We start from the raw sequence: 25,579 nt of genomic DNA, 5'->3' as shown, positions 1-25,579 counted from the left end.
ATCCTCTTCCCCCAGTTTCTCCCACTGGTAACATCTTTCATAACTATAGTGCAATATCACAACCAAGGAATGAACGTTGATACAATCCGTCCATCTTATTCAATCTTACTAAACTTTGAGCAATTTTATATGCACGTGTGTGTGTGTGTGTGTGCGGTTCTATCACATATATAGATTTCTGTGACCACCACCGTAGTCAAGATACAGAGCAGTGCATCACAAAGATCCTTTTAGAGCCGTAGCCACCTCACCCACGCCCCCCCCCCGCCTCCCTAACCCCTGGCAACCACTAATCTGCTCTCCATCTCTATAATTTTGTCATTTCAAGAATGTTATATAAATGGAATCATACAGTATTTAACTTTTGAGTCTGTTTTCTTTCACTCAGCATAATTCCCTGGAAATTCATCCAGGTTGTTATATGTATCAGTAGTTTCTTCATTTTTATTGCCGACTAGTATTCCACAGTTTGTTTGACCTTTCAGTGGTTGAAGGACATCTGAGTTGTTTCCAGTTTGGAGCTATTATGAATAAAGCTGCCATGAACACTCATGTATAGATTTTTGTGTGAACACAAGTTTGCATTTCTCTGGGATAAATACCCATGAGCATAATTGCTGGATCTTATAGTAGCTGCATCTCTAGTTTTGTAAAAAACTACCCAACTGTTTTCTAGAGTAGCTGTACAATTATCTATGATATGATTCACATTATATATTCCCATCAGTAATGTATGAGTGATTCAGTTTCTCTGTATCTTTGTCAGCATCTGGTTTTGCGGCTATTTTTAATTTTAGCCATTCTGATAGGTGTGTAGTGATATCTCATTGTGGTTTTTAACGTGTATTGCCCTGGTGGATAATGATGTGGAACAACTTTCCATGTGTTAACAGTGTCTTTTGAGGAGCCCCTCTTTTCTTTTTGTTATTTACTTATTTACTTACTTATTTTCCAGCTTTACTGAGATATAATTGACATATAAGTTTAAGGTATACAATGTGATAATTTGATGCATGCATATATTATGAAATTATTATCACAATAAGGCTAGTTAACAACTCTATCACCTCATTATTACTTTTTTTCCTGATAAGAACATTTAAGATTTACTCTCTTAGCAAATATATAACATGATATTGTTAACTATAGTTACCATGCTGTATGTTAAGTCCCTTGAACTTATAACTGGAAGTTCCTACCCTTTGCCCAATATCTCCCCATTTCCCCCACCCCCCAGCCCCTGGAAACTACCATTCCACTCTCTGTTTGTATGAGTTCAACTTTTTTTGATTCCACATATAAGTGAGAGCATACAGTATTTGTCTTTTCCAACATATTTCACTAAGCGTAATGCCCATCCACGTTGCTGCAAATGGCAGGATTTCCTTCTTTTTTGGCAGAATAATTTTCATATATATCCCCATTATAAACATAAAACATAATATATATATAAAATAATATCCCATTGTATATATCACATTTTCTTTATCCATTCATCCATTAGTGGGCAATTAGGTTGGTACTGTATCTTGGCTAATATTGCTGTGTACATGGGAGTGCAACTATCCCTCTGATTTCAATTCTTTTGGATATATACACAGGAGTGGAATTTCTGGATCACATGGCAGTTCTATTTTGAATTTTTTAAGGAACGTGCACACTGTTTTCCATAGTGACTGTACCAACTCACATTCCCACCAACAGTGCACACCGGAGCCCATCCTTTCATGACAGGACCACTGCATGGGAAACAGTCCCCCTTCCTCCAACTTTGGCCTCTTCCAAAACAGAAGTAGATGAGGTGTCCTTCCACAGAACCCCGCGCTTACCCCAACATAACTTGTAATTTCCTATTAAAACTCTGTCTCCTTCATCAGACCCTAATCTCCAAGTGGGCACAGGAAGTTTTGCTCAGCTCAGGATCCAGGGCCAGTATATTGCTGTCACAGATCAAGTGCCATTTCTTCAATGAATGAATAATAAAAACCAGAATGACTTCAGTGCTAAAAAGAGGTGTTGGCAGAGAGAAAGAATGGATTGAAGAACTAGCAAGGCACGACGGTTACCACCCCATTAAACCACTCTCCAGGCCAGCTCTGGCGATAAGCCAGATGGCAGACCCGACCGTGCGCATGTGCAGCTCTCCCCGCTAGGCTCGGCCCCGCCCCACCTTCAATCCTTCCCTTCGGGCCTCCCCAACCCGTCAGCAACCAATTAGGGAGAGGAGGAGGTCCTGGTTGGCGCGGTGCTCCTTGGGTAGTGTCCCTAGATACTGTTGCTAAGGCTTCGTCTCGCCTGAGGTGGCGGGAGTCAGAAGTTTTGGGAGCCACGGCCTGAGAGAGAGGTCAAGGGTCAGTGCAAAAACCGAGGAAGAGATGGTGAAGCAGACTATCCAAATTTTCGCCAGGGTGAAGCCCACTGTCCGGAAGCAGCAACAAGGGGTACGGGTTTGAGCAGCACGGGCGCCGGCGCGGCGGGGCCTCCCAGACCGGGGGAGGGGCGGCACGGGAGGGGCCTGGGCCGGGGTGAGTGGTTCGGCGCCAGGCGCTGGATGCGGCCCGGAGTTCAGCACACTTGGACCCGGAGCCCGGGCAGCCTCGCAGACCCCAGCGCATTGCTATCAGGGGCGCGGACAGACAGACACCCAGTACACTCCCACCCAACCCAGCCCTGCGGGTCCAGACTAACCTTCACAGAGCCCCATGCGTACCCCCGGACACACTCTGCAGCGGCAGACACGTGCACGTGCAGGTACGTCTGCGTGTACGCTCACATAGAGTGCGCCTCAGCTGTTCACCGTTATTGCACCTTTCTGGAAGACAGTCACGCAGCTCTGCCCACCCAGGTACACTCAAGCTTCTCTTTCGTCCTCAGGCAAAACGTGCAAGCAAGAGAAACGTGTCTATCCACGTCTGAGATGATAGGATAATAGTTACAGATAAAGATACACAAAGCATACACGGTGCTCTGCATGCAATGGGCCCTTAGAATTTGTTGACTGACTATATTGTTATCAGGAACAGAAGCATGAACGTTGACATACACTCATTGCAGATATGGATAGATATTTATGCATCCTGACACAGAGAATACACATATACTTTTTATTCAGAAAACATTAACTGAGCATTACTAGGTGTTTCCTCTAGGGTGCTAAACTCAAAAGGGTACAAAGAAGGTTAAGACATGACCCTTACTCTGAGCAGAGATATTGTACTTTGAATGCTTCTCAAACGTTGTTTTCTTTCCCTGGGAAGGACCATAGTCATTCTTACCACTTAGATGCTTTGTCTGCATTATCCCTGAGTCTCAGGAGAACTCCGCAAGATTGATGTCATTTTCTTCATTTTATAGATGAGGAAGCTGAGCCTCAGACAGGTTAAATAATTTGGCCAAGCCACCCACCTACTCTGGTGAGTGGCAGAACCCTGGTTTTAATTAAAGATTTCTTTATTCCAAAGCTCTTGGCTCTTGGGACAAAACCTTTTTGCCTCACAAAATAAGGATATAGGCAAGGGCAATCTGAGTCCTGTTCACGAGTCTCTGGAATGGGCATATTATTAATAATATTTTATCTCTACCCCATATCCACACAGTGTGTATGTATATATGTAACATCATAGCAGCTCATAATTTAGCATTTGCCTCATGTAATTTATGTATTTAAATCAAGGAGAATATAGTGTCTTGTCATCGTCATCATCTTCAGTCTTTTCATTCGTGGAATACATTTAGGAAAAGATGCATGAGAAGACTCCAAAGAAAATATTGGCTTTTTTTTTTTTTTTTTGAGTTTTAAGGAATAAAGAGTATAGAAAGGAGCCATGGGTATCATCCCATTTTCTCTCCTCCTACATTCATTTTCAAGAAGGGTTGTAAAAGTGCATCACTTATAAAAATTATATGTAACATTTCCCTGCCCCCCCAGCCCTCCTCAGATTCTTAGCTAAAAATATTGAACTTGTCTACATTGACTCAGCAGTCAGAAACAGGTGCTTGGATATGGTAACATGAGAAGATGGATAGAAGTGGGACTGGGGGGGGTGGTGGGTTGATGGAGAACGCTGGATTTAATTTGAACTTCCTCTTTCCTTAAAATGCAACGTTTGAATATTTCAGTGTGCCTCCTTTTGCATTTCTTTGGTGCGATTCTGTAGAGTGGCTTGTTTGCTACTCCAGGAAGTATTCTTAGGTATCATAGTGTATTTTAATAATGTCAGATTCTTACCGAGATGCAACATTATGCCGCATAACACAAACATAAGAGAACACAGATGAACGAATTTTAAGTTCATCTGTGCCCGGAGCAGAGAGTATCCCTGCTCTTCCTTAGAAATCCCACTTTTAGCACCCTATCCTTTTGCCCCCCAAAGACTGTGTGGTTGTTTCTCTGACTAGAAATGCCCCTTGTAACATTAAACCAAGAGTGATCCAAAGGTGTTTTTTTGTTTTTCCTCTTCATTTTGTGGCTCCATTACTTCATTAATCGTATTCCCTAAGGCTCTACATATTAAATTATGATAATTTATAGATTAATACATTAAAAGATACATAAGAAGATGCTCTGTGATCATTTTAACAATGGCAATGCTTTTCATTTGTATAGTGCTTTGTATATTTTGAAATATTTTCATATTCATCCTTGCATTTGATCTAACTGTCTCCTATTAAAAACAAACTACTCTATCTCACATATTTTTATGACTAACGGTAGAAAGCCAATCTATCAGATTAAACAAGTTTTTTCGTTAGGGACTTTTCTTAATGCCTCAAAGAATGGCTTAATGAGAGGAGATGAGGGTCACAGTACCTACTCTATTGGTCCTTTTTCTCTTCTGAGTACTGAGTGTCACAGATTTTAAAAAATGTGTGGCACCCCTCACTCCTGTATGTTTTATGTCTTATACACACCCCTTTAACTCACCTGTCTAGCCATTAACCTTTAAAAAAAAAAATAATGTAGTGCCCTATAGTATATAATTTTTAAATGTCTCTTGAGAGAACCTAGCCAGAAAGCCTTGGACCTGATGCCATTACTTTCTACAAAGAATTTTATTTTACGGCATGACTTTTCTTACATGAGCTTCTCACATTTTAAATGAGAGGGCTCAATAAAAATCTGCTTAGGAAAATGATTCAGACTTTCTGGAGATTTAGATAGGCTTTTACTTATTTAAAAATAAGACTTTTCCCCCATAATCAAGCATCTAAATGGGTCTTAAACAGGAAGTATTGCCTGTTAGAAGGAATTTTATTTCTTGATGAAAGACAAGAAGTCTTTTTTAAAAACCTCTAAATCTAATGACTAACATTTTTTATGGTGCATTACAAAATGCTTCCATTTCCATGACATCCTTTGATCCCCGCAGCAATCTTGTAATGGAGGCAATTCTGTTTTCTTCATTTTATGTATAAGGTACCGAGATTCTGAAAGCGGTGGCTGGTCACACAGCTGGTAAATTGAGATCAGTGTTAGACCCAGGTCTTTGGACATTGAATCGTAGACTTTTCTTTATTCCCCATGATCTCTTTATAGGCTTGACTCTTGCTTTTCCTGGCCAATAAATAAAGGAGTAGGTAACCAAGAAAAGAATCAGGGAATACTACAATTGTAAAGGTGGTTGGTTAAGACACTTCATTTCCATATCAGCTTAAGGAGGTTAAGTGATTTATCCCAGGTCATTTTCTAATTAGTGGCTGAGCTGGGAGGAGAATCTTGAAAATGACATCAAAGACATGAATTACATGTCTCCTTTGAAACCACATGTCTTTTATCAGATGCTTGAATATGTCTCGTGGAAGCGTTTACTTCTTTGAACATAACTTGAATTAGGGCATTCTTGTGAGCTCTCTGAGAAGGCTCAGACCCAGTCCTTTCATCTCTGTGTCTAGCATTTTGGAAATGCTCAGAAATGCTTATTGGTTGTAGTAAAATGTTAATTTCTGGTACATAATTCCAAAGCAATACTTAGATAATATGTTGTTGTTTTCAGGGCTATTAGCTTCTCAACAATGGAGACAGACACTCCAATACTCAAATTTGAATATTACATCATTCAAAGAGGATTTGAGCTTTGATTGGGCATTGATTTAGGTTTTACCTCTTGTTCAGTTCCATATATTTGTTTGAGTGTGCACAGAGTTTAAAGAGGAAAATTATCCATATTGTGCTATGTTATGGCTTTTTATCTGAAAAGTGCAGTTTTTTAAACACAATTACAATGCATGTCATAATAACATGGTCATTGTTCAAGCCATAATTTTACCATTTTATATTCACTTGTCTTCACATTTTCAGATTTATTCCGTAGATGAAGATGAAAAATTAACACCTAGCTTGGAGATCATCTTACCTCGTGATTTGGCAGATGGATTTGTGAATAATAAGCGAGAAAGCTACAGATTTAAGTAAGCCTTTTTTTTTTCATCTTCATTTCTGTTTTACTATTGAACTAACTCTTGTACTGCATTAATAGCCACTGTGAAATCATTGGCACCAGTTCTTGGGGAGAATGTAGTACAGTTCTCTACTTTTTAAAAAATTTATTTAATTTATTTTATTTTTGGCTGCATTGGGTCTTTTTTGCTGTACGTGGGCTTTTCTCTGGTTGCAGTGAGCCAGGGCTACTCTTCGTTGTGGTGCGTGGGCTTCTCATTGCAGTGGCATCTCTTGTTGTGGAGCACGGGCTCCAGGCACGCGGGCTTCAGTAGTTGTGATACGCGGGCTCAGTAGTTGTGGCTCGCAGGCTCTAGAGTTCAGACTCAGTAGTTGTGGCGCACGGGCTTAGTTGCTCCACAGCATGTGGGATCTTCCCAGACCAGGGCCCGAACCCGTGTCCCCTGCATTGGCAGGCAGTTTCTTAACCACTGTGCCACCAGGGAAGCCCGCAGTTCTCTATTTCATCTAGTAGATAGAATTCAAGTTGTCTTTTCATTGCTGTGCCCAAAGTTAAAAAGGGGGTATATTTCTGTATCCAACAGGAGAGCCCAAGATCCCAGCCTTTCTTTACTATATCTGTTTATCAAGTGTTATCTTTTTCCTTTTTGGCCCACTATAGTATAGCTCTTATAGGAAGTTCAGTGCATGACTAAACTTTATTAAAGATGTGTGCTGTATAGGTGAGCCTTCTTAATAACATAAATGGTATACTGACCTCATGTGTACATATGTATGCTCTGTATCTGTACTGTCCAGTGTACCAGCCACTAGGCACATGTAGCTCTTAAGCACTTGAAGTGTAGCTGGTCTGAATTGAGATGCACTGTACGTATGAGATATATCAAGGGTTTTTGAAGGCTTAGTATGAAATAAAAAGAATAGAAAATAGCTCAAGATTTTTTCATATTGATTACATGTTAAAATGATAAAATGTTGGATATATTGTGTTAAAATATATTATTAAAATTAATTTTACCTGTTTCATTTCACTTAACAAATGTGGCTCCTAGAAAATTTTAAATTACACATATACTCATATTTATGTGTTATGTTTTATTTCTCTAGCACAGTTCAGAACTCTGTGGTTCAGGTGGAAAGTAGCAAATAGCCACCCCTGGCTTGTCATCAGGGCCCTTGGTCCAAATACTACTCTAGTAGCCAGGCCTTGAATTCGGGGATTATGGCTGTTTCCTACTGCCTTTATTCTCCAGTTTCAGATGACATCATTTCCTTTAATCCCCACTTTTGATTTCTGGAGAAGTTTGAGCCCAAGTTAAACCCATATTTAGTCTCTGGCCTAAATTTAGGTAGTAGATTCCTGGGTCCTGCTGAAGGAATCCTAATTGCTCTCTTGCATTCCTCTCTATGCTGTTTTTCATAGGCCTTATTTTGAGACTATTCCTGCCCTTGCCCTTTGGATAAAACCATCTCAGATATTTTTGTGTGTTTCTCTCTCTCTTTCTCTCTCTCTCTACTTCTTATTTCTCCTCCCCCCTCATTATTATTGTAATTATTATTATTATTACTTTGTCTTATAAAGATTCTCTTTGGTCTTCACAGCTCCCCCCTTGTCTATCATGTATATGTCTCTCCCAGCGCCTCCACCCCTTCTTCTTCTTGTGTCTCCTTTTACAGTAAGTACAAGCAGGATGGCTAGCACAAGGTTGCATAGTGAGATGGTCCAAACCTTGTCTTTTTGGCTCCTCATTGCCTTTCATTCTATCCTTTAAGGAGTAGCCTTATAATATATGACTTACTTTTCTGAAGGGGGCATTCTCCCACTGGTGTAAGCATGCTACATACCTTAGTAGCTGTGACTTAATGACAGATACCCTAGGCCTGTCTCCACAAAGCCACAGTTTGCTAAAACATTTTATTCAGCATGATTCTGTTTGAACGCTAAGAAACAATTGGCCATATTTCTATTCATCGGCCCTGTCCGAAGTACTCTGTATGTTATGTAGATACAAACAGAGTGCAATTTAAACATATGCTTATTGAAAAAGTGCTATCTGCTTATTTTTAAATCTCTTAATCATTCTTTCTAAATCTCTGAATTAAAAACATTGGTTTTAGTATTTTAAATAAAGAAATTAGTAAAATACATATGTTCAGAGATAAATATTTAAGCATTTTAAAGGCTGTTTTCTCCCAAGAAAATTCATGCAATCAATAAATCTTTATTAACCATCCACTGCGTGCTGTTTTAATGGCTAGGAATACAGCAGGGAATGCCACCAAGCTTCTGCTCTTAGGTGCTTACATTTTAGTGGGAGGAGATGGACGGGCAAGGTGTATCTATCAGAAAGTATTGAGTGCTGTGGAGAAAAATACGGCAAGGAAAGGGAACAAGGAGTGCTGGGATGAGGGGCAGCAAAGTGGAGGGGTGGCTGCAATATTTCACAGGGTCTTCAGGAAAGGTGTACATTTTAACAAAAACTTGAAGGTGGTAAGGAAATGAGACATTCAGATACCTGAGGGATGGGAATTCCAGGCTGAAGATATAGCAAGAGTGAATTTCCTGGGATGGGAGAGTGCCTGGCACGTTTGAAGAAGAGTGAGGGATCTGTGCGGCTGGAGGAGAGTAAGCAAGGGGGCTGGAGGGGAAGAAGAAAGTTAAAGGGGCAGCAGAGTGGACAGATCATATGGAACTTTTCCCAAAGTGCTGAGAGAAGGTAATGGAGGGTTGTGAGCAGAAGAATGGAATAATCTCACTTATGTTTGAGCAGGATCATTCTTGCCAGCATGTGGAAATAGACTGTGAGGGAGCAAGGGAGACCAGGCAAGAAATTGTGGCAGCTTGGGCCAGAGTGGTAGCAAGTGGAAATGTTGAGAAATAGTTGGGTTCTGGATGTATTTTGAAGGTCAGAGCTGACAGAGTTTGCTGATGGGTCGTATACAGAGTGTAATGGAAAGAGAGGAGTCAAGGATATACTCTTAAGGGTTTTGGACTGAACTTTTAAAAGGATGGAGGTGTCATTTACCAGGTTGAGGAAAACCGGAAGGAACAAGTTTGGGGTGGGAAGAGATAAGCAATTAACCACATTTGAAATGGTTTTTAGAAAAAGCCTACACAACCTCCTAATAAATGAAAGGACCTGCTAGGAATCAGGAAACCTACCTTATGTCTCAAGGCACATTATAGATTAGCTCCACAGCCATGAGTAAGTTGCTTTATCTCTCTGGGCCTCAGTTTCTTCCTCTGAAAAGGATTAGATTGAACTTATTAAACTCTTTGATTCTATTTTGCCCTTCAGTGGTTTTCAGAAGACAGCTGATCATAATGACTTTCCAGATGACTATACAACTGCATTATATAAAGTAAAATGTTTGGGGGTGATGATATTTTATGTTTAATGCACAATGTGTGATTTATTGAAACTCCTGCCATCTCTTTGGTTTACATGGCGGTAAATGTCATTCCTCTTAAGGAAGTGGGGTTGGGAATGGCTAAGTCATTCGCTCAGTCATCACCAACCTGGTAAAAGAAACAAGACAGCCTTAGCATCATCACTTAAAAGCACCGCTGGGTCTGTGCTCAGACATCACAGTGGCTAGTGCTATGAAGAGCACCTGAGCAGCCGTGTTATCTCAACATTCCTATCTGAAACCCTCATACACCTATAGGGTTTTGAGGAGTGTTCTGGGCACACTCAGTAAGTATTGCTGAAATATAATCTGGCCTGCTAAATGAGTACCCAGAGTGCCTTACAATCTCTCTTTGTATATAGTTTCATTATCTGCTTCTTCTAAAGGGTGGTTGATACGCTATAGGAATCTTTTGAAATTAATGTTGATTAAAGTCAATGAATTTCATTCCATTTTATATCCAGCCCAGCTCCAGACATCCTTCTGAACTCCTGAGTAGTGAAAACAAACCTACATTTCATGTAGTCTCTACTTTACTTGAACATGTGCCCAACTCACTTGTGTGGGCAGACACACACACCAAAGGTTCCTAAGCACTTGGAAAGCTGCTTAAGACTTGGGTGTTTCAAAGGTTTTGCTTTAATGTACCCCCTCTCGCAATTTTTATTCTGAAAACTTTTAAATATGCAGAAGAGGTGGAGGAATGATGCAGTCAAATCTCCTTTACCCTTTGTGGGAAATTCATCAATTGTTAATGTTTTGCCCTCTGTGCTTATGCATGCGCGCTCTCTCTCTCTCTCTCTCTCTCTCTCTCTCTCTCTTTCTCCCCCTTCTCCTTGCCCTCTCTCCCTTTTTTCCTTTCCTTCCTGTTTGTATTGCTCCCTGTCTGTTTCTTCATGATGTTTGAATGGGGGCTATACTTGCTGGTTGTGAGTTAACACATTGTATAATGATAGGTTGTGAGTCTCCCCCCAGGTTTTCGGCTGTGCCTGTGATCCTGTACTAAGCTAAGTCAGGGTGCCATTGCAAGAAGGGTGCAATGGACACCATCCCCCCTCCCCATGGCTCGAGCCTTGCCAGTCGGATCAAGATTTCCTTTATAGGACAGGTCTGTCTTAATTTACTGTTTGACTTTTGACTCATGATCAACAAAATGAAACAAACCGTCCTAAGAATTAAGTAGCTGATACTATGGTGCAGTGCCCAATTAATGGAAAATAAACTTCAGTTTAAAACTTTAGAACTAAGTTCAAAAATCATACATTTCACAGCTGCATTCTTTTCTTACAGGTCAGATATCAGAAATTCTTTGGCTGTTTACATCCTGTTCTTGGGTTTCCATTTCATGCACTTATCTAGATTTGAATTTGATGCCAATTGCAGACACTGTCCCTCTTGAGAGCTAAAAAACACACAGTTGATTATTTGGTTCAAAGCTGCTGAGGTTTTTCAGAGGGATTTATTGTGCAGATCTTGTCAAAGCAATACTGTTTACCCACCATTTGTATACAGGGGTACAAGAGTACAGTGTGTTTGGGGCTACAGGGCAAACATTGTGTTAGGTTAGGTAAGCCCAGTGATGTAAATATGAGGTAATTTACAAAGCTTTCAGGAGAAAAAAAAATGTATTAATCCAGTAGTGTTTGAAGGCTCAGCTTTTAAATAATTACTGTTTTCACATTTGCAGATTTCAAAGGATTTTTGATCAGGATGCAAAGCAAGAGACCATTTTTGAAAACATTGCCAAACCAGTTGCTGAGAGGTAGGATTTCCTATATTTTGTTCAGTGGGTTAGTGGTTTTTCATCTTGCCTTCAATTCTCAGATAACTGTGGTAATGTGCTTCAGTATATCAATTATATACTCAGGCTGTAGGGCATGTGATGACGGCAGTACTAATACCTTCTATTCTTACACCTTGTTTGTTTTAGATTTAGATTCTGAGCCTCAAAACAAACCAGTGAGATAGACAGAATAGCTATTATTACTCCCATTTTGAAAGATATGTAAATCTCTGAGGATTAGAGAGATTAAGTAGCATTGCTCAGGGTTAGTGGCTAGTGGTAGCAGAGTCCTAGACAGTTGTCTAACTGTTAAGTCCAGTGCTGTTTTCTGACTACAATGTTTCAAACATACGGTTAGACAGATGAAGGACTGTGACACCTGGGAGGCCTAATTCTGGGTGACCCAACTCTACCTCTGTGTAATAACTCTATTTCAAAGCTTGACTCTTAGCTTAGGTCCCTTTTGTTTCTGTATACCCAGGTAGTGCCAGGCTGCTGACTACTGGAACCAAAATCACATGAGAATAAATGATTCCGAATAAACTGGAGTGCCATTTTATTAATATATGTTGGCAAAGTCTCCTTAGGACTAGACTCTCAAGCCCTTAGATAAGCACACTCTCCTTCTGTAGGGAGTCTCTATGGGAAACTACTAGTAATAAGGTTGCTTTCTGATCCTGAAATCATTTGGGTGATTTTATGACCTAATTAACCCCAGATATATCTATCTTTACTATTCAAATGAAAAATATGTCTGCTAAGTAAACCCATTTTTCAAGTCCACTGATCAGTACTCCCTCAACCACGACATTGCTGAAAATATATCGACACACATTGTCTCCCAGACTCCTATCTCATGGATCCTACTCAAAGCACGCCCTTCTCTCTTTTTCCCCAGCTTTATTGAGATATAATCGGCACATGACATTGTATAAGTTTAAGGTATATGTGTTGATTTGACACATTTATAAGTTGCAAAATGATTCTCACCGTAGTATTAGCTACCACCTCCATCTCATCACGTAGTTCCCATTTCTTTTTTGTGCTGAGAACATTTAAGATTTGCTCTCTTAGCAGCTTTTAACATTTATAAATACCATTAGCTACAGTCACCATGTTATCCATTAGATCCCTAAACTTGTTAAGCCCTTCTCTTTTTATACTGTCTTCCGTCACAGTCACAGCGGGTAGAATATAATTGAGTAGGCTTAAGCTATTTTAGTTGTAGTCACAATCCAACAGCATCTCTTTAGACTAAATTCAGGTCTCCTTGACTGGATGTCACACATTTCTAAAATTCTCTTCTTTTTAGTAATGTTTCAGGTTATGTCATTTTTCAGGTAGCCCATCCCATGTGTTTTATTTTGAGCCTTTCTAAAATCATTCGGGGAGGGGACCTTAGTTTGTGTTTCATGGATGTCTGTTTTTTCCCCCCCATTACTGACTGCCTCTCCCATCTTGAGCCCACTTCCCCCTTGAGCCCTTGCTGTGCCCTCTGCCAGGAATTCTCTTCCTTCAGAAATCTGCTTAGTTGCTTCCTCAGCTCTTTTGAAGTCTTTGTTCATGTATCCCCTTCTCAGGAAGGCCTTCCTTTACTAGTACCGGATTGAAACTGCATTCCCTGTCACCCTTCCCTATTTTATTTTATTTGTTTTAGCACTTATCACCATCTGATGTACTATATAGTTTACTTACTAGTTGCTTTGTTTGTCTGTCTTCTACTAGAACAAAAGCTCCATTGAAGGCTGGAGATTTGTTTGTTTTGTTCACTGACTTGACAAAGATGCCCAGCCCGATGATGACAGGATTTCAAAAATGACAGGCAAGAGCATTTTTATCCAGGCTGCTCAAGTTGGTCCTAGTGAATCATATCTTTCATTGGTAGGAAGCATTCCTCATTGTCCTTTTTAATACTTTTATTCTTGTATACCATTTTTCCTGAAACTATTTTTGCTATTTTTTTCATGTTAGCCTTTATCTGGTTTATCTTTCTCAATCTCTTAACTCAACTGCCCTGTGTCATTTTGTCTTTAAATATAGGTCTGGTAAATAAAATATATTTGGCTTTTGCCTTTGTAGCTAAACTCAGAGTCCCTGATATTTAGTTGGTAACTTTAACCTGTTGATATTTATTATGATTACTGTAATAGTGTTTGGAGCTATCCTCTCAGATTTTTTTTTTCTATTTATCATACTCTCTATTTTTTTTCCTTTCATGCTGCTTGTTGCTTTGACTATGCTCTTTGTTGTTTTTGCCCATTTCCATGTTCTCTCTCAAGGTGTACACACCTCTGTGTGGTTTAAATTCAGATATTAAAACTTATTTGTATTTTTTCTCAACATCTAAACTTCCTTCATCTGCCTGCCTGTCTGTCTCTCTTCTCCCCAGGCAGGGACCTTAGCACACTTTTACTTTGCCTTTCCTACTCTCCCAGCACTTTAGGTATTGAGATCTACGATAATTTTATTCAGGATTGTCGAAAATCATTTTCATTATCAGCATTTGCTTAAACTTATCTCTAAGTTATATTTGTTTCTTTGCTTATCACTGTTTCTTATACTTATGTCTATTCCTTGGATTCCCTTTTAGTTTTGCTGGTAATCATCTTCTAATAAGTTTTTAGAGAGAGTTTAAGACTGGGGAGCTTTCTGAAGCTTTTCATTCCCCTTCACAGTTAAATGACAGTTTGACTGGGTATAGAATTCTAAGTTAAAAATTCCTTTCTCTCATAGCTATGAAGATATTGCTTCATTGTCTCTTTGTATGCAGTGTTGCTGAATAGATGTCAGTGTCAATCTGGCTCTTATTTCTTCTTAGGAAATACCCTTTTTTCCTGGATGTTTTTAGGATTTTTTTCTTTTTCTTTTTATGAAATTTTATATCAGTGAGTCTATTGATTGTCTAGGTATGGCTATTTTTTCATATATTCATGTATTCTTGTCTCTCATTCAGTCACTTCAATCTGAAAACCCTTATATTCAAGCTCAGGGGTCATCACATTGCTAATTTCTTTAATGATTCAAAATTAATTTTCTTCCCTCCAACTTATTTATTCTTTCTTTCTGGAACTTCTGGATCCAGAACTACCAGTCCTATACTTCAGATATTACAACTGTCCATTCATAGTTTCCACCTCTTTGTCTTTTGGTTCCGAGTTCTGAAAGAAACTGTTACTCAGTCTTCCAGGATGGTGGTTTGCTTTTCAGCCGTGTGTGTGTGCTCTATCACCTACCTCTTAAGTTTTTAGTTTTTACAATTTTATTTTTCATTTGTAGGAAATGAAAAAAAGTCTATTCTTGTTTATTCATGTGATCTCCTCCCTTTTCCTTCTGAAGAAAATTATCTTTCTTGGAAACACTGGCTTTTCCTTCTATGTACTTTCTCTTTATGTGAATGTTCTTCTACTGTTGAGTTTGGTGCGTTGCTTTCCCGGTACAGACTTTCCTCAGATGTTTGGTGATTCTCAGTGGTGGGCTCACCTCTGTTATTTGAGAGTGCCGTTGTCTGTTTGGGAATGCTGTTTCTGTTCACTGTGGCTCCCCTAGTGTCTGTGGTGAAGGAGTGGTGTGCCCTGAGCTTGTCTGCTGGGTGTGAGAACACTCTTTCCTCCTGGGTGTTGCTCACCACCAAGGGCTCTGGTCAGCGTCACTAATCCAGGCTCCTACTCTGCAGGAAAGTGTTCTTCAATAGCGGATGGACAGATGGAGGCAGACTCACGTCTCTCTCTGATTCATCTGCAGAGGAGAGGGTTATCAAGGAAATTAACACTAAACTAAGAGCCTGGGGGAATCTCTGTTTTCATTGCCTTTAAATATGTCATATATAGTATGTTCACACTTTAGGAAAACTTGAATTGTGGGACTTTGAATGGTAAAATACCAGGTATCAATAAAGTCTCATTTATACACAATATTTGAAGTAATATTTATCCCATAAATTGGAAAATATTTTTTAAGAATTATATAATGTGGCAGGCCTGGTGAATGGAAGCTGTGCCACTTTCGATGTTAAACAGAAGTGCCTGCTGTTCTGGTGAATCTCCAGGAACACATGCTCAGTGTAAATCCAGTTCATCTTACACTGTCCCTTTAAGGCTGCTCTACTGGGTTAACCTATTGTAGCTTAATTCTGGTTACTGTGTACAATTAAAGCTAAATAAAATCAATCACATTTCTTTCCAAAATTCTGTAGTTCAGGAATCTTACTAATTTAGACGCATCTTTTCCTACTTAACTCAAATCAGTGATATGACTCCATGACTGCAGAATTGCAGGACTGGTGGTGAGAATTTATAAAGCTCTACATTTGTATCATGGGAAATTAAGTAAAAGAATCTTTGTGGTTATTTGTTATTTAGCACGTCTCCACTAGGAAGTACATTCCGCCTCTTCTGAACTTTGATTTTTCTGAAATATATCTGATGTTGTTTAGTAACAGGTAAAAACTGCCTTCTAGCATATTAATTTTGCTCACTGGTTTTGGAATAATTTTTTTGAAAGATAAAATTTAGTAGGTCCACAGATGTGTTTAGTGTATGGTACTGCACCGTATAAAAGAGGTTGTAGCTTTACTTCATATTTTACCTGGTGTTATGCTTTTCAAGCTGGAGCGCATTGATCTTGGGAGTATGTGGTGCTCTATCAGGGGATACCTGAAGCCACAAGCTGAACGCAGCACATCATTCTGGAGTATGAATTTTACTTAAAGATTTAGGCAGAAAACTTTGAAATGTAGACTTTTCGGGGGTTTTATCACATGCACTTGTAAATCTGCAGAACCCCAGTTTTCCAGCCAATCTTATGCTTTACCTAAAAGCTTGGGGTGTAGGAAATTCATTTTAGGTACAGTGAGTGCTTTTGGAAAAATTTGGAAATTTGGTGTTAGAGAAGAACATGGTTTGACCAAAATGAATAGGGCGCACACTACCAGGAGGACTGGTTGCGCCCAAGATACAGGTCTCCATAACTGGCACCACTGGGCAGCTAAAGCCTCTGCACTGCAACAAGGCCAGCCAGGATGGTTTCTGAAAACCTATTGTGAACCATTGCTTTTTAACCTTTGATTTCACGAATGATGAACAATATGAAGGGCAGCCTTTCAATTTATGAGAAGAAGAGGGTGAAGGGGAAAAGAAAGCTCCCAGGGCCACCACCTCAGACTTGGAGAAGAATGTTGGAGAATACCTGTCCACCTGTACTCTGGCTGGGTGGGAGGCCAGGGCTTGGTAGAGGGATTTCCTCATGGGAGGGGCAGTCCCACACTCCAGTGGGGCCAGGGCCGAGCCCAGCAGGGCTCTCACCTGTGCCCTGGGAAACAGGCTTTGCTAATGATGCTGTGGGTCACATAGCTTGCCCAGTTCTGCTGCACAAGCAGAGAATAGATCCTGCACCTTCAAGACAAGAGGACCAGAAAGGGAGAGAAGGAGGGCCACAGAAGAGTATTTAAAATAAATCTTATTAGCCAGTTATTCACCTCTGTGTACTCATGCTTCTACCTCATCTGGCTCAAAAAATTTGGCAACAAGTAGAAAAATCTAATTCTGGCCTCAGCCCTGTGATTAACTCACTATGTGACTCTGGGTCAGGCCTCTCACTTCAGAACCAGTTCTACCATCTGAGAAAGGTTGATGCTAATAATATTACATTTACCAGGTTGTTTTGAGGATGAAAAGAAACAATGAATATGAATGTACTTTGTGAACGTCAATGCCCTGTTCAGTCTAAGGGTTGAAAAGTTAGAAATCTTTATTCTTTTTGCCACTTTAAAACTATGGCCAGTCACTTCTGTCTCCAGACAAAGATGAAGTCGACATACTTCTCTCTAATCCTCTCACTAAGTACAGCTAAAAGCTCTGGGCATTATATATAAAAGAATATAAAAAGACCCTGAAAGATGGAGATAAGAAGGTAGACTGGCCAGGGGACTTCAGGACCTAAAGGAATGACACAGCAGTGAGTTCCCTGTGTTTTTTTTTTTGTTTTGTTTTGTTGCTTCATGTATCCCAGACTGGATGCTGGAGAAACTGGTAACCCAGAAACACCAGTAGACTTAGACAAAAGTGCCAAAAAAATTCTGCTCTCTATAGCCAAGGCACCAGGAAAGGAGGCAACCCGGTGAGACAGAAACTTTCAGATGCTGGTTGCCCTGCTCCATCCAAATACCATGGAAAAACTCATGGCCCCACCCTCACCCAGACAGCAAAGGCCTGGCTGTAACAAGGCACCCCATTCTGCTGCTACCAGGGTGGTATCTGAGGAGTGGGAGGACTTTCCTCCCCACTTGGAGGTAACAGCTTCCCTTCTCCCCTTCCTCAGGTTGTCAGTGGAAGTCTCTTGGGGATCCTGGAGTTCACCACCGTCCAGCAGTATCAAGGCCTCCCCACCCTGCTGTGCGGTCACTGAGCATCACAAGGTGCCCCTCCCTTTCTTGTCCAGGGAGGTGTCGGTTGAGGCCTAGAAGGGAGCCTGAAGTCTCACCTCTGTCCACAGGAATGAGGCCCCTCCACAGGTGTCAAGAGAGGCAGAGCGGTGAACCGGGACCCTTACCCCCACCTGGCAGTAGCATGATGTCAGAAGAGACCTGCTAAAATAGAAGTTTTAAGTATGACCTAGAATCTCAGTAACTAATGCCTAAACTATCCAGGATACAGTGAAAAATTATGCATTAAATAAGAAATATCAAGAACTAGGAAAATACCAACTTCCATAAGGAGAAACCATCAACAGATGCTAAAACATAGATAACACAGATCTTAGAATGATCTGACAAGGATTTTAAAGCAACCATTATAAAAAATGCTTCAGTGAACATTTTGAAACAAATGAAAAGATAAAAAGTCTTGGCAAAAAATATAGAAGATATAAAGAAGAATCAAATTGGAATTTCAGACTGAAAGTACAATAACTGAAATTAAAAACGGCAGAATGGAGAGGTCAGATGAAAGAATTAATAAATTTTAAAATATAACAATAGAAATTACCCAGTATGGATAACAGAAAGAAAATAGACTGAAAAAAAAACCAATGAATAGACCCTCAGGGACCTGTGAGAACTACAGCAAAAGATCTAACATTCATGTTGTCAAAGTCCTGAAAGACAGGAGAAAAAGAGTATAGTTGAAAAATATTTAAGGAAATAATGACTGAAAATTCCCCAAATTTGGCAAAAGGCATAAACCTAGAACTTTATGAAGCTGAGAAAGTTCCAAGCAGGATAAACTCAAAGAAATCCACTTTAAAACAAATATTAGTTAAACTTTAGAAAACTAAAGACAAAGAAAAAAAATCTGAAAACAATGAGAAAGAAATGATACCTTACCTACAGGGAAAAAGTAATTTGAATTATAGTGTATTTTTCATCAGAAAGTGTGGAGTCTAGCAGGAAGTAGCAGAATATTCTCAAGTGCTGAAGGAAAAGAACTGTCAGCCCAGAATCCTGTCCCCAGTGTAATTATCCTTCAGGAATAAAGGGGAAATAAAGACATTTTCAGACATAGGAAAACTAAGAGAATTAGTTGCCAGCATATCTATCCTAAAAGAAGGGATAAAGGAAGTTCTTAAAAAGAAGGAAAATGAAAAAAGAATGAATCTTGGAGCATTAGAACAAAAGAAGGAACAAGAGAAAGAACAAAAATATACACTAATAAAATAAACTTTTCTTCTCTTGAGTTTGAAAAATTGTGTTTGATGAAGCAAAAAACAAAGCATTGTCTGATGACAGTTACAAACGGGGAGGGTAAAGGGATTTAAAGGGAAGTAAGGTTTCTATACTTCATTCAAACTGGTACAGTGTCAACATCAGTAGATCTCTGTGGTGATGGAATAGTTCTGTATCTTTTTTTAAAATAAATTTATTTATTTATTTTTGGCTGTGTTGGGTCTTCATTTCTGTGCGAGGGCTTTCTCTAGTTGCGGCGAGCGGGGGCCACTCTTCATCGCGGTGCACGGGCCTCTCACTGTCGCGGCCTCTCTTGTTGCAGAGCACAGGGTCCAGATGCGCAGGCTCAGTAGTTGCGGCTCACGGGCCCAGTTGCTCTGCGGCATGTGGGATCTTCCCAGGCCAGGGCTCGAACCCGTGTCCCCTGCATTGGCAGGTGGATTCTCAACCACTGCACCACCAGGGAAGCCCAGTTCTGTATCTTGATTGCAGTGATGGTTACTTGAATCTACACATGTGATAAAATGGCATAGAACTCTACACATGTATTGTACCAATGTCAATCTCCTGGTCTTGATAATATACTATAGTTATGCAAGATATAACCATTGGGGGAAACTGGGTGAAGGTACACAGAACCACACTGTAACCTTTTTGCAACTCCCTGTAAATTTATAATTATTTCAAAATAAAACATTAATATTCCCAGGTATGAAAATTTTAGTGTCATTTGTTTTATGATGTCCTTCTATTCAGTAAATTCGGTAATCTGAATGATTAGACTAGAACTTCTCCCCCATGGGTCTCAATAAAGCTAATTTCATTAGACATTCACCCAAACATGCCTGCCAGTAAACATTTTATTTTTCTCAAAGTTGGCTTTCAAGCAGAAAACGCTGGTCAACCACCAAATTGTACAAAAACCCCTTGGCTCCCACAGATCTGTTCAACTTCAGGCTACAATTTCACTTACCAGATGCGTTGTTTATAAACATGTACCTGTACTTGGCTCCACTTCCTGCTACACTGAATTTCCTTATAAATCACATTTATGGCTTTTGTGATTTTACTAATATTCTTAATGTTTTAACACTTTTTAAATTATACTTTCAACTGAAAACGTGGCTTTGTGTTTAAAAACAGGAACACATATCAGCTTAAAACCATGGAATTATATAAGAGCATGACCTTGAGGTACTCCAAGATCTTAATGAGGAAGGGGATAATAATGCCACTCCACCCACAGCTAATGAACTTGGAGAGAGCAGCGGCAGTCCATCAAACAAGCAGAGATTGTACTAAGGATGCACTTTTAAAATATGGATTTTATTATTGCACATAAACAAATGAGTCTCAATCTGGATGTCTCTTCTTAAGAATGACCAATCAAGAAATTGCATGATACCATCAGTTTTGCAATGATAACTACATGTTAAAGCTATTTGTAATTCATCTGATAAAATACCTCTGGAAAAATGGCCTGAGAGTCTTATGAAGCCATTTGATTGTGGGGACTATGAGTTCTCTGACAGAACATATACATGTGATGAAAATTGCTGGGCCAGTGGTAAAATAAAAGGCATCGCTTGAATTAAAGACAGTAAAAAAAAAGACTGACGAGTGGATCCGAGATGCCCTCACACAGCGATGTGACTCCTTAGCTAGAAGGTACTGGTCTTAGGCTGCCAACCTACTCCTTCAAGCAGATCCTGAGGCCAGGATTTGAGTGGAAGTAGTTTACTTGCAAGATGAGCCCAGGAAGCACCAGTCAGGTCGTGGGGAAGTGAGGTGGGGATGGAAAGGAAGCCACTGCAGGTACATTAAGGAGCAGGTTACCACGGTAGGCAACTGGGACTCAGTCCCACTGGTGTTCTCTGGGGGACTGCTAGGAACAGGCCTCAGCGTTGTCCCCCCCGAGGGGTGAGGAAGCGCCTTTGTATTTCACCTCCCTGTCCGTCGTTGGTTGGAGGGCTGCCTCTGGGGTATAAACACCTTGGCACTTCCAGCCTCACCTGTACACAAGTTACACGAGTTACACGAACACCTTAGGCAGAGTGAGTGTGTGGGCAGAGAGCCACAGGCCCTTGCAGCAGGAAGCCATCAGCGTGAATGGGAACAGGGAGTCTTGAGTAGACAGGGCCGGGAGCACCGCTAATTCTGCTGCAGTACACCCACATTTCTGCTCATTGCAGCCTGAAAACTTCCGGACTTCTCAGCAATTACCCAACAGAAAAGCAGCTTAAAACAAAATCCAAAAGAAAATCTGGAAACCGATGTTATTTGTATCTACATTTTATGTGAAATTGTGTTCTTAAGACATTGTGATACCAGAATGGAGACGTTATCTGCATATTGAGTGTGGCGAGAGCTCTCCTTACTTCTTCCCAATATTCTGACATTCACACACTCAGTATCATTTTTCCCATTAATCCTTGAGGACAGTAGAAAATTTCCCTCATTCATAATAATTTAAAATATTATATTGCTATTTGTCAAACACATGAAGTGTGTTCCCAGCTCAAGACCTTTGCACTTGCTATTATTCCCTCTGCTGAGAACCCTCTTCTCCCAGGTTTGCTCCTGGCTTGTCCCTTCCTGTCCTCCAGGTCTCTGCTCAGATGTCTTCTCCGTGAGACCTTCCCTGACCACTCGACGTGAAAGAACAGCTCTCACCCCACACTCGCTCCTTAAATGTGCTCTATTTTTCTTTATAGCATGTATCACCAACTAACATACTATACGCAGTATTTACTTGTTACATTTGTTTATTGCCTGCGTCCGCCCACTCAAGTATAAACTTCCTGAAGGCACGGGGTCTATCTTTGTTCACCGTTGTATACCCCGCTCCTAAAACAGTGTCAAATACATACTGCCTACTCTATGAATATTTGTTGAGTGATAGAACTAGCACGTAGAGGGTTATCTGTTGGGAGCTGTAGCCTTCCCTTTCTTGCTGAATGCATAGTGACGGACTTTATTTCTTGTAAAAGGAGTTTTACTTTTGGTTCCTTCCTGAGATATTATTTGGACAGAGGCCTTCTCAGTGAATTGAAAATGAAACTACAGATAGCTGCCTTTTTGTCTGGTCTGATGGTTCTCAAAGTGTGATCCCTGGACCAACAGCATCAATGTCACCTAGGAACTTGTTAGAAATGCAGATTCTTGGGCCTCACCCAGACCTGCTAAATCAGAGCAATCTGTGTTTTAACAAGCCCTCTAAGTGATTCTGATGCACTAAAGTTTGGGATTCTCTGATCTTACTACAAAGCTTAATACAGGTTGAGAGGGGTCGGGGGGTAGGAACAGAGGGGGTACTCGTGGTATTTGTCTTTAATGATATCTTTCCCAGAGATCTGAGGTGTACTTTACACAACTTCCCAATTCCAAAATTGGTATTTGTTCGTTTATAATTTACATCCCACTTATTTATAAAATAAATCAGAGCACTTTACACTAATGCTAGGGCAGGCTTCACGGGTGTAGTATGTAGTAACACAGGGCCCCATGTTCAGAAGGGGACCCACCTTGGTTTAATACTCTGTTGTTAACATTTTTAGGAAGACTAAAAAGTAGCAGAGACATCAGAAACTATTTAGACTGTTACGTAATTAAGTAATTTTAGGAACTTTATAATTCTCTCTGAAGAAGTAATTATGGGAGACTGCTGAACACATTGATTAAGACTGTGGACTTTGGAGCCATACAAGCTGGGTTCAGCTCCCAATTTTAATACTTAATAGCTGCATGGCTTGGGCAAGTTACTTAATCTCTCTGTGTCTCAGTTTTTAATCTGTAAATGGGGAAAGTGATACCGTAATAGCTACTTCATTTGCCATGATGATCAAATGGACTATACATGAAAAACATATGCCTCAGTACATAGTATGTGCTCAATAACTATTAGCTATCATCCATTTTTGGCTCCTCACCAACATTTCCACAGGAAAAAGATTTTTCATTCCAATTCAGGATTTTACTGAGTTATGAATGTTTTTCTTCATGGATTTTTTTCCCTTGACTGTTTTTAGCTTTGGTTTCTCCTCAGGCACAAGTTTGAAATTTTACCATAGATCTTTATTTCAGGATTTGAGGATACATTTACAGATGATCCAAAGACACTTCTAGTTATTACTATTCACCTTCGTATCCTCCCAAAGAATGATATACAAAGAAAGCAAACAGAATGCAAAGCCGTCTGGAAAATCCTTCCTACACAAATGTGTAGTGATTGATTACAACTGGCAAGATTTTTACTATAGTTATTTGCATTTATAATCGACTGTGGCAAAAAGCACAACCATAGTTAAAACATGTTGTTTAAATTGTTGGAGAAACTATAGCAGTAAATTTAGCTAGTGCTTTATCACTTGCAGATCTAAATATCTTCCTCATTTGAAAGTTGCTTTCCTTGGAGCAGAGCTCTTTTAGCAGAATTTCCATCATTCTCAGTGAATTTGGCCTTTCCTATTCTTGGCCATGTGGTTTTGGTCAGATTTTTAGTGTACTTCTTGCTAAATAACATGAACAAATTTACTTATTGTTATTTGATAACAGTGAATACATTTCATTTTATATAGAGCTTTGCCAATCTTATAGCACTTTCACATGTATTATCTCACTTAATTTTTACCATAACCCTATGGGTAGCTAGGTATTATTCCCATTTTAGATGAGAAAACCAGGGCTCTGAACATTTAATTGACTTCTGCAGGGTCACACAGTAATTAGTCTGTGGAGCTGAGACTGGAATAGATCTTCCTTTCATAGTCCTTTGATCCTGAAATTGCTGTATCACACAGTTGCGTTTATGTATTTCCTTCCATTTCACAAAAGTTGCCCTGACTAAATTCACCAGTGATGTTCCTGTTGCTGAATCAGTGGACATCTTTCAGTCTCCATCCTGTTTGACCTTTCAGCTCGGGCACTGCAGGCAGCACCCACGTAATAGCGTTTGGCCAGCTGCACACCTGGGAACAGTCCAGGGCACTGCAGGACCCTGAGGGGGCAGGCATGCTGGGGCATGGACCTAGATAAGTGAGAGTAACCACCATAGCATCAGCAGAAGTGACCACTCAAGATGGCAGGGGCTTCCCAAGGGAGCAGCACCAGGACAGGCATGCAAGGCTGGCTGTCCCTTGTGTACCCAGAGCTGGTCCTAGCAGCATCTGATATTTAAGTCTCCAGCCTGAGCACTGGGACAGGAACTGCTGGTGCTCAGGCTGCAAACTTTATCAGTAAGTTATTACAAAATAAAAGAGGATATATGGACATGGCAATAAAGCATATCAGAGAGTTGATACAATTCTTCAGAGAGGTTAGAATTTTCAGTTTTGAAAACTGCTGCAACATTGTAAAGAAAATATCTGCAGGCTTAGAAATTAAATTTAAAGATCATCACATTCAACAGAAAAGGACACTATTTTCATATGAAGCTTGAGATGAACCAATTAATGAAGAAGACAATTTTTAAATTAAATTTTTACTTGTAATCATATAGATATGGTGATAGAATGTATAAACATGTGTTTTGAATTATGTACAAATTATAAAGCCACTCGGTTTCTTGTTCAACTTCCACAAGTTACAGGAGATGTCAGAGGAAACATTAAAATGCGTTGTATGTATTTGCATTTAAAATTAAATTCAGGGGGCTTCCCTGGTGGCGCAGTGGTTGAGAATCTGCCTGCTAATGCAGGGGACACGGGTTCGAGCCCTGGTCTGGGAAGATCCCACATGCCGCGGAGCAACTAGGCCCGTGAGCAACAGCTACTGAGCCTGCGTGTCAGGAGCCTGTGCTCCGCAACAAGAGAGGCCGCGTTAGTGAGAGGCCCGCGCACCGCGATGAAGAGTGGCCCCCGCTTGCCACAACTAGAGAAAGCCCTCGCACAGAAACGAAGACCCAACACAGCCAAAAATAAATAAATAAATAAATAAATATTTTTTTAAAAGTGAAAAAAAAATAAATAAAATAAAATTAAATTCAGGGCTTCCCTCGTGGTGCAGTGGTTAAGAATCTGCCTGCGAATGCAAGGCATATGGGTTCGAGCCCTGGTCCGGGAAGATCCCACATGCCACGGAGCAACTAAGCTCATGCGCCACAACTACTGAGCCTGCACTCTAGAGCCTGCGAGCCACAACTACTGAGCCCGTGTGCCACAACTACTGAAGCCTGTGCGCTTAGAGCCCGTGCTCTGCGACAAGAGAAACCACCGCAATGAGAAGCCCGTGCAACACAGCAGAGTAGCCCCCACTCGCCGCAACTAGAGAAAGTCTGTGCACAGCAACGAAGACCCAACACAGCCAAAAACAAACAAACAAACAAATAAATAAA

At 40.3% G+C, this 25,579-nt stretch overlaps 1 protein-coding gene across 1 annotated transcript in view; it reads left to right on the top strand.

The window, feature by feature from the left end:
• Positions 1 to 2,290: 2,290 nt before the first annotated feature.
• Positions 2,291 to 25,579, top strand: part of KIF6 (kinesin family member 6) — a 399,233-nt gene continuing 375,944 nt past the window's right edge. The window contains exons 1-3 of the mRNA XM_007197919.2: positions 2,291 to 2,441; positions 6,299 to 6,408; positions 11,496 to 11,570. Of these exons, the coding sequence (XP_007197981.2) occupies positions 2,376 to 2,441; positions 6,299 to 6,408; positions 11,496 to 11,570 (251 nt within the window). The 5' untranslated portion in view covers positions 2,291 to 2,375. The remainder of the gene's footprint in view (positions 2,442 to 6,298; positions 6,409 to 11,495; positions 11,571 to 25,579) is intronic.

This window comes from Balaenoptera acutorostrata, chromosome 10 (genome assembly GCF_949987535.1).
Source record: "Balaenoptera acutorostrata chromosome 10, mBalAcu1.1, whole genome shotgun sequence".
Taxonomy (NCBI): Eukaryota; Metazoa; Chordata; class Mammalia; order Artiodactyla; family Balaenopteridae; genus Balaenoptera; species Balaenoptera acutorostrata.
This window is presented reverse-complemented; position numbering and strand designations above follow the sequence as displayed.